Below are 9,486 nucleotides of genomic sequence, written 5' to 3' on the forward strand. Positions count from 1 at the left end.
GAAGCAGGAATTAGAGCAGAAGCTGCTGCTGCTCTGCCACCTCTTCCTGGCACCAGGAATTGGCAGGCAGGGAGGAGGAGGAGGAGGCAGCAGCAGCAGCAGCAGCTGGCAGCCAGTGCCAGGGCGGCAGAGGGGCACTGAAAGCCTTTGGGCTGCAATGAGTCTTAATTCCAGCTCATGGCAGAGGGGTGCTGATGAAAGCCTCCCCCTGCAGGGGGTTCCAGACCGGGGGAAAGGCTCTGGGATTCTCCTTCCCGGAGGGAATGAGGCAGGGGGAAAAAGGGAGCTGAGTCCTCAGCCTTCCTGTGGCTGAGCCGCGGGGGGAAGGAGCCCTCGGGGCTGGGCAGGCAGTGGGGAGAGGGAAGGCAAAGGTGGAAGGGAGGAGGAGAGCAAAAGGCGGAAGGAAGGAGAGGAAAGGGTGGAAGGGAGGAGAGGAAAGGGTGGAAGGAAGGAGAGGAAAGGGTGGAAGGAAGGAGAGGAAAGGGTGGAAGGAAGGAGAGGAAAGGGTGGGAGGAAGGAGAGGAAAGGGTGGGAGGAAGGAGAGGAAAGGGTGGGAGGAAGGAGAGGAAAGGGTGGGAGGAAGGAGAGGAAAGGGTGGGAGGAAGGAGAGGAAAGGGTGGAAGGAAGGAGAGGAAAGGGTGGAAGGAAGGAGAGGAAAGGGTGGAAGGAAGGAGAGGAAAGGGTGGGAGGAAGGAGAGGAAAGGGTGGGAGGAAGGAGAGGAAAGGGTGGGAGGAAGGAGAGGAAAGGGTGGAAGGAAGGAGAGGAAAGGGTGGAAGGAAGGAGAGGAAAGGGTGGAAGGAAGGAGAGGAAAGGGTGGGAGGAAGGAGAGGAAAGGGTGGGAGGAAGGAGAGGAAAGGGTGGAAGGAAGGAGAGGAAAGGGTGGAAGGAAGGAGAGGAAAGGGTGGAAGGAAGGAGGAGAGCAAAGGGTGGAAGGAAGGAGAGGAAAGGGTGGAAGGAAGGAGGAGAGGAAAGGGTGGAAGGGAGATGGAGAGGAAAGGGTGGAAGGGAGGTGGAGAGGAAAGGGTGGAAGGGAGGTGGAGAGGAAAGGGTGGAAGGGAGGTGGAGAGGAAAGGGTGGAAGGGAGATGGAGAGGAAAGGGTGGAAGGGAGGTGGAGAGGAAAGGGTGGAAGGGAGGTGGAGAGGAAAGGGTGGAAGGGAGATGGAGAGGAAAGGGTGGAAGGGAGGTGGAGAGGAAAGGGTGGAAGGGAGGTGGAGAGGAAAGGGTGGAAGGGAGGTGGAGAGGAAAGGGTGGAAGGGAGATGGAGAGGAAAGGGTGGAAGGGAGATGGAGAGGAAAGGGTGGAAGGGAGGTGGAGAGGAAAGGGTGGAAGGGAGGTGGAGAGGAAAGGGTGGAAGGGAGGTGGAGAGGAAAGGGTGGAAGGGAGATGGAGAGGAAAGGGTGGAAGGGAAGTGGAGAGGAAAGGGTGGAAGGGAGATGGAGAGGAAAGGGTGGAAGGGAGGTGGAGAGGAAAGGATAGAAGAAAGGAGAGGAAAGGGTGGAAGGGAGAAGGAGAGGAAAGGGTGGAAGGGAGGTGGAGAGGAAAGGTTGGAAGGGAGAAGGAGAGGAAAGGGTGGAAGGGAGGTGGAGAGGAAAGGGTGGAAGGGAGGTGGAGAGGAAAGGGTGGAAGGGAGGTGGAGAGGAAAGGGTGGAAGGGAGATGGAGAGGAAAGGGTGGAAGGGAAGTGGAGAGGAAAGGGTGGAAGGGAGATGGAGAGGAAAGGGTGGAAGGGAGGTGGAGAGGAAAGGGTGGAAGGGAGGTGGAGAGGAAAGGGTGGAAGGGAGATGGAGAGGAAAGGGTGGAAGGGAAGTGGAGAGGAAAGGGTGGAAGGGAGATGGAGAGGAAAGGATAGAAGAAAGGAGAGGAAAGGGTGGAAGGGAGAAGGAGAGGAAAGGGTGGAAGGGAGGTGGAGAGGAAAGGTTGGAAGGGAGAAGGAGAGGAAAGGGTGGAAGGGAGGTGGAGAGGAAAGGGTGGAAGGGAGATAGAGAGCAAAGGATAGAAGAAAGGAGAGGAAAGGGTGGAAGGGAGAAGGAGAGGAAAGGGTGGAAGGGAGAAGGAGAGGAAAGGGTGGAAGGAAGGAGAGGAAAGGGTGGAAGGGAAAAGGAGAGGAAAGGGTGGAAAGGAGATGGAGAGGAAAGGGTGGAAAGGAGATGGAGAGGAAAGGGTGGAAAGGAGATGGAGAGGAAAGGGTGGAAAGGAGATGGAGAGGAAAGGGTGGAAGGGAGAAGGAGAGGAAAGGGTGGAAGGGAGGTGGAGAGGAAAGGGTGGAAGGGAGATGGAGAGGAAAGGGTGGAAGGGAGAAGGAGGCAGCTTGGGAAGGAAACAGCCACGGGAGGAGGGGAACCCCCTAGGTCCCAGAGCTTGCCTCAGCCATCTCAGCCCCCATGGAATTCCAGATCTCCAAAGCCCACCCTGAAATGTTTCCTCACTCTCTGCAGCTCCCTGAGTGGAGGGCTGGAGCTGAGGGAACTGGGGGTGGTCAGCCTGGGGAAGGGGGAGGCTGAGGGGAGACCTTCTGGCTCTCTGCAGCTCCCTGAGTGGAGGTTGGAGCTGAGGGAGCTGGGGGTGGTCAGCCTGGGGAAGGGGAGGCTGAGGGGAGGACCTTCTGGGTCTCCCTGAGAGGAGGCTGGAGCCAGGTGGGGGTTGAACTCTTCTGCCAAGGAACAAGGGGACAGGACAAGGGGGGAAAGCCTCAGGGGAGGTTCAGGTTGGCCATGAGAAGAAAACTTCTCCCCTGCAAGGGATCTCCAAGCCCTGGCCCCAGGCTGCCCAGGGAGGTGGTGGAGTCCTCACCCCACCCCCGGAGGGGCTTCAGAGGCGCAGAGCTGTGGTGCTGAGGGGCCGTGGCTCAGCCCAGACTTCACAGAGTCAGAGGAGGGTTGGACTTGAAGACCTCGAAGGTCTTTTCCGACCCCACACGGTTCCACGCTTCCACGGATGGGAAACCAGAGGGGCACTGCCCAGGACGGCTTCAGTCCCTCCTTCGCTGTGTGCCTCAGGTTCCCCTCCGGGCAGAGGGCTGCAGCCCACCGTGGGCACCGTGCCCGGCTGCTGGCTGGCTCCGGGGCACTCCGTGTCCCCCTCCTGCCCGCCTCCGGTGCCACTTGGTGGCACTCCTTGGCGAAGGTTTCTCCGCTCTCTGCCGGTCGGGATCCGGGAGAGGGAGCTCCTGGAAGGGAGCCTGGCAGGATCCTCATTTCCCTGCCTCTGCTCTTCCTCCCCAGCCCTGCCGGGAGCTCTCCTCCCTCCGTGGCGGCCGCTCGGGGCCCTGCTCCCCAGGGAACTCGCTTGCCGGGCTGCAGAGTCCCAGGTGTTTGCTCAGGCATCCCCTGCAAGGCAAGAATCCGGCGGCCAAAAATAGCTCTTGCCTGCCAGATTCCTCTGCAGGTGGGGCAGGGCTTGGAGAGGGGCAGAGACAAAGCCCTGAGCTTAAGGGAGATGAGAAAGAGACAGCCGAAGGCAGGGCCCTGACAGGGGTAATTAGGGGGGGAACTGTCCCTGCTCAGCCTGCTCTTGGGGTGTCTCCTCTGGAGGCTGCAGCCTGGGATCCTCAGCTCTATATAAAGATGGCCAAGGCTGAGCTGCTCCAGGTTCTGCTCCCCAGGCTCACTGCTCTTGGTCTTCACCCAGGTAAGCCTGGACAGGCTCCCCTCAGCCTGCCTGCCCAGGCTGCCCTCCCCCTGCCCAGGCTGCCCTCCCCCTGCCCAGGCTCCTCTCCCCCTGCCCAGGCTCCCCTCCCCCTGCCCAGGCTCCCCTCCCCCTGCCCAGGCTGCCCTCACCCTGCCTGCCCAGGCTGCCCTCACCCTGCCTGCCCAGGCTGCCCTCACCCTGCCCAGGCTCCTCTCCCCCTGCCCAGGCTGCCCTCACCCTGCCCAGGCTGCCCTCACCCTGCCCAGGCTCCTCTCCCCCTGCCCAGGCTGCCCTCACCCTGCCCAGGCTCCTCTCCCCCTGCCCAGGCTGCCCTCACACTGCCCAGGCTGCCCTCACTCTGCCCAGGCTCCTCTCACCCTGCCCAGGCTCCCCTCACCCTGCCCAGGCTGCCCTCACCCTGCCCAGGCTGCTCTCACCCTGCCCAGGCTGCCCCTCACCCCTGCCCAGGCTGCCCTCACCCTGCCTGCCCAGGCTGCCCTCCCCCTGCCCAGGCTGCCCTCACCCTGCCCAGGCTGCTCTCCCCCTGCCCAGGCTGCCCTTGCCATGCCCAGGCTCCCCTCCCCCTGCCCAGGCTGCCCTCACTCTGCCCAGGCTGCTCTCACCCTGCCATCACCTGCTGGTCCTCCCCCCAGCCACCTCTCAGCTTCATCCTTCAGCTTCCTTGCCCTGTGAGGAGCTTCTTGCTCTCTCTTTCCCTTCCCTGAGGCTGTTCCACTTCCCCTCTGCCCTTCTCCAGCTCTTCTGCCTCCCTCCTCCTCTCCTCTCGTGTTGGTTAAGAGCAAACCCTCTGCAATCCACCCAACCCAACCTCCCCCCCCCCCCAAAGAAGTCTCTTTTTGCCCCTCTTTGCCTCGCCTCAGCTGTGCAGGGAGATGTCCCAGCTCCAGGAGAACATCCACAGCATCATCACTGCCTTCTACCCCAGCAGCAGGGGCGAGGGCAGCTGCAGCCCCCTGAGCAGGGAGGAGCTGAGGCAGCTCATGGAGCAGGAGTTTGAGGATGCAATGGAGGTGAGGACCTGGACACCCCACCCCCCCCCAAGCTGCTGTCCACCATGGGCCTGCTTCGGGCTGGCACTGGGAGCAGGGGTGGGGGAGGGCAGAGCCAAGCACCTCCTGAGCAGGTGGATGAGGACATCTGGGAAGGGGCAGAGATGCCTTCAAAGCCCAGGGGAGAGGGAGAGGAGGGGAGAGGGAGAGGAGTGGGAGGGGGGGAGAGGAGAGGGAGGGGGAGAGGAGAGGGAGGGGGAGAGGAGAGGGAGGGGGGAGAGGAGAGGGGAGGGGAGGGAGGGGGAGAGGAGAGAGGGAGGGGGAGAGGAGGGGAGAGGAGGAGAGGGAGAGGGAGGGGAGAGGAGAGGGAGGGGGGAGGAGGGAGGGGAGAGGAGAGGAGGGGGAGAGGAGAGGGAGGGGGAGAGGAGAGGGAGGGGGGAGAGGAGAGGGAGGGGAGAGGAGAGGGAGGGGGAGAGGAGAGGGAGAGAGGAGAGGGAGGGAGAGGAGAGGGAGAGGAGAGGAGAGGAGAGGAGAGAGGAGAGGAGAGGGAGGAGGAGAGGAGAGGAGAGGAGAGGAGAGGAGAGGAGAGAGAGGAGAGGGAGAGGAGAGGAGAGGAGAGGAGAGGAGAGGAGAGGAGAGGAGAGGAGAGGAGAGGAGAGGAGAGGAGAGGAGAGGAGAGGAGAGGAGAGGAGAGGAGAGGAGAGGAGAGGAGAGAGGAGAGGAGAGGAAGAGAGAGGGAGGAGAGGAGAGGAAGAGAGAGGGGGAGAGGGAGGGAAGAGAGAGGGGGAGAGGAGAGGAGAGAGGGGGAGGGAGAGGGAGGAGAGGGAGAGAAGAGGGGGAGAGGGAGGGAAGAGGGGAGAGGGAGGGAAGAGGAGAGGGAGGGAAGAGGGGAGAGGGGAGGGAAGAGGGAGAGGGAGGGAAGAGGGAGAGGGAGGGAAGAGGGAGAGGGAGGGAAGAGGGAGAGGGAGGGAAGAGGGAGAGGGAGGGAAGAGGGAGAGGGAGGGAAGAGGGAGAGGGAGGGAAGAGGGAGAGGGAGGGAAGAGGGAGAGGGAGGGAAGAGGGAGAGGGAGAGGGAGAGGGAGAGAGGGAGAGGAGAGGGAGGGGGGAGAAGAGAGGGAGAAGGAGGGGGAGAGAGAAGGAAGAGGGAGGGGGGGAGGGGGGAAGGAGGAAAGCAGGAGAGGGGGGAGAGGGAGAGATTCTTCACCCTCAGCTTGGAGAGCTTGGGGTGTGGAGCAGCCTGGGGCAGGAGGGGGGTGGGGGCACGGGGCTGGGCTGGGGGGGGGTCTGCCCTGAGGCTGCTCGAGTGCTCCGGGGGGGGGCTTCTGCCAACAACTCCACCTCCCCAGAGCCCCCAGGACCCCACCACTGTCACGAAGGTGCTGTGCTTCCTGGCCGACGACAGCAGCGGCAGGGTTGACTTCAGGGAGCTGCTCAGCCTGGTGTTCCGGGTGGCCAAGGCTTGCTACCAGCCGCGGCCGGGGGCTGCCCCGGAGCCGGCAGCGCAAGGGGCAGGCAGCGGGGGAGCGGCGGCCGGGGCGGCGCTCCGGGGAGAGGACCTCTCCCAAGCAGCAGCTCCCCGAGCAGGCTGTGAGCCAGCAGGGCCGGGGCACGGAGGCACAGGACCCTGAGGCAGCAGGGCAGGAGCCAGAGACTCCAGAGCAGGACCCAGAGACAGCAGAGCAGGACCCCTGAGGCAGCAGAGCAGGACCCAGAGACACCAGAGCAGGACCCTGAGGCAGCAGAGCAGGAGCCAGAGACTCCAGAGCAGGACCCTGAGACTCCAGAGCAGGACCCTGAGACTCCAGAGCAGGACCCTGAGAACCATCAAAGCCAGGAGGCTGAGACAGCAGAGCAGGGACCCTGAGAACCATCAAAGCCAGGAGGCTGAGGCATCAGAGCAGGACCCAGAGACAGCAGAGCAGGACCCTGAGATACCAGAGCAGGACCCCTGAGACATCAGAGCAGGACCCTGAGACTCCAGAGCAGGACCCTGAGATACCAGAGCAGGACCCTGAGACTCCAGAGCAGGACCCTGAGACTCCAGAGCAGGACCCTGAGGCAGCAGAGCAGGACCCTGAGAACCATCAAAGCCAGGAGGCTGAGGCATCAGAGCAGGACCCAGAGACTCCAGAGCAGGACCCTGAGACACCAGAGCAGGACCCTGAGAGCTATCAAAGCCAGGAGGCTGAGGCATCAGAGCAGGACCCAGAGACTCCAGAGCAGGACCCTGAGATACCAGAGCAGGACCCTGAGGCAGCAGGACAGGACCCAGAGACACCAGAACAGGACCCTGAGACTCCAGAGCAGGACCCTGAGAACTATCAAAGCCAGGAGGCAGAGGCAGCAGAGCAGGAGCAGGACCCACAGCAGGAGGATGGCACTGCAGCACCAGGAGGGGATCCAGAGGTGGGTGAGGAGCTGGACACTGCAGCTCCAGGGCAGGGCAGAAGTGAGGCTGAAGAGGCTGAGACCCCAAAGCAGGAGCTCAAACCCTACGAGGTCCAAGAGCCCTGAGGCACCAGGGGAAGGGCTCAGGCCGCCCTGAGAGAGAGGCAGCAGAGCAGGACCTGAGCCTTGCCTCTGAGGCACAAGGCAGAGAGCCAAACAAGAGCCAGGTCTGCAGGGGCCCTTGGCAGGACCCCAGCCTCGGGGAGCCCCAGAAGCTGCTGCCCCAAGAGGGGGGTCCAGGCCCCTGCTGGGATGCCAAGGCCTGGGGGCTGTGCCAGGAGGCAGCTTTGCATCAGCTCCCTGAATCCAAGGAGCTGGAGCAGGGGGGCAGAGCGAGGCAGAGGCTCCACCTCGCCCAGCTCAGCACCAAGGAGATGCTCAGCACCAAGGAGATGCTCAGCACCAGAGACAGCCTGCAATGGAGCAGCAGCTGCTGCAGCCTCTGTGCCAGTGGCCACCACAGCAGGGGGTAAAGGCTGCAGCAAGCCCTGGGAGGTCTGCTGGGACCTCCTGCCCAGCCCCACTCTGGGGTTTGCTTTGCTCTCTGCCAGGTCTCTGCCACTTCCTCCCTGGGTGCTGAGCTCTGCATGAGCCCAGCCCTTCCCTCCTGCTCTCTGCCTGTGCAAGCAAAGCAATAAAGCTAAAGGAAAGCAGCAGCTCAGTGTCCTGCTGGGGTGTGCCAGGGGGCAGCAAGCAGCCAGCATGGGGTGAGGAGGGGCAGAGGACCTCAGTGCCCTCTGGGGGTGTGCCAGGGGTCAGCAAGCAGCCAGCTCAGCCTGAGGAGGGGCAGAGGACCTCAGTGTCCTGCTGGGGTGTGCCAGGGGGGCAGCAAGCAGCCAGCATGGGCTGAGGAGGGGCAGAGGACCTCAGTGTCCTGCTGGGGTGTGCCAGGGGGGCAGCAAGCAGCCAGCTCAGCCTTGAGGAGGGGCAGAGGACCTCAGTGTCCTGCTGGGGTGTGCCAGGGGGCAGCAAGCAGCCAGCATGGGCTGAGGAGGGGCAGAGGACCTCAGTGTCCTGCTGGGGTGTGCCAGGGGGGCAGCAAGCAGCCAGCTCAGTCTGAGGAGGGGCAGAGGACCTCAGTGTCCTGCTGGGGGTGTGCCAGGGGGGCAGCAAGCAGCCAGCATGGCCTGAGGAGGGGCAGAGGACCTCAGTGTCCTGCTGGGGTGTGCCAGGGGGGCAGCAAGCAGCCAGCTCAGCCTTGAGGAGGGGCAGAGGACCTCAGTGTCCTGCTGGGGTGTGCCAGGGGGCAGCAAGCAGCCAGCTCAGCCTTGAGAAGGGGCAGAGGACCTCAGTGTCCTGCTGGGGTGTGCCAGGGGGCAGCAAGCAGCCAGCTCAGCCTGAGGAGGGGCAGAGGACCACAGTGTCCCTCCAGGTGGCTGCAGGGATGGCTGCAGAAGCTCAGGAGGGTCTTGGATCCTCAAGTCCAACCATTAAGAGCTGACATCCAAAGCATGAACCAGCAGAGCCCATCTCAAACTCAAACTCAGTTCAGGGTCCCAGGTCCCTCCTTGGGCCACATCTCAGAGCATGGCTCAGGCTGGAAGGGACCTCAGAGCAGGGCAGGGACACCTCTCAGCCAGACTCAGCTGCCCAAGGCCTCCTCCAGCCTGGCCATGAGCACCTCCAGGTGGCATCCACAGCCTCCCTGGGCACCACAACCTCTCCCCCAGCCTCACACTGCAGAGGTGCTTCCCCAGCTCCAGCCAGGAGCCCGTGGGGATGTGGCTGACTGGCAGGGGTGCAGTCAGAGGGCTTCATTAGGAGGTTCAGATGTGCTGGACCACCCCAGACTGGCTCATGCCCACCTGGTTCCCCCCATCTCACCCTTCACTGCTGCCCTCTCAGCCACCAGCAGCAGCTGACAATGGCCCCACAGGGAGCCACAGGCTGCACAGGGGCTGAAGTCACTCCCCTGGGACACCCCCTCAAGGATGCCAGCAGCTGCTGGGAGCTGAACCAGAGAGGCCAAGGTTGGCAAACTGCCCCCAGATGTCCCTCACCCAAAGTGACTCAGTGTCCTCCAGCTCAGCAGCGAGGCCACCACTGCCCCACTGCTGCTGGATTCCTTCTGAGCCAGATCATGATGGCCCTGGAGGAGGCCAAGAGCTGCATTTCATCACCTGTCAGTCAAACCAGAGCCAAACAACAAAGCACAGCCCCAAAACAAACTCAACTTAAAAAGCCAAACACAACTCCAAAAGCCAAACTCAACTCCAAAGCCAAACTCAGCTCCAAACCCAAACTCAGCTCCAAACCCCAAACTCAGCTCCAAACCCAAACTCAGCTCCAAACCCCAAACTCAGCTCCAAACCCCAAACTCAGCTCCAAACCCCAAGCTCAGCTCCAAACCCCAAGCTCAGCTCCAAACCCAAACTCAGCTCCAAACCCCAAACTCAGCTC

At 62.9% G+C, this 9,486-nt stretch overlaps 1 protein-coding gene across 1 annotated transcript; it reads left to right on the top strand.

Moving 5' to 3' along the window:
* Window positions 1-4,511: 4,511 nt before the first annotated feature.
* LOC137457281 (cornulin-like) lies at window positions 4,512-8,988 on the top strand. The gene is given in 7 exon segments (XM_068169113.1): window positions 4,512-4,659; window positions 5,985-6,143; window positions 6,145-6,275; window positions 6,519-7,149; window positions 7,152-7,409; window positions 7,412-7,555; window positions 8,932-8,988. Coding segments are annotated over 7 exon segments (1,518 nt in total). The 5' UTR covers window positions 4,512-4,521.
* Window positions 8,989-9,486: the final 498 nt, after the last annotated feature.

The sequence above is a fragment of the Melanerpes formicivorus genome, unplaced genomic scaffold (genome assembly GCF_026170545.1).
Source record: "Melanerpes formicivorus ecotype bairdi unplaced genomic scaffold, bMelFor1.0.p_v2 SCAF_164, whole genome shotgun sequence".
Lineage (NCBI taxonomy): Eukaryota > Metazoa > Chordata > Aves > Piciformes > Picidae > Melanerpes > Melanerpes formicivorus.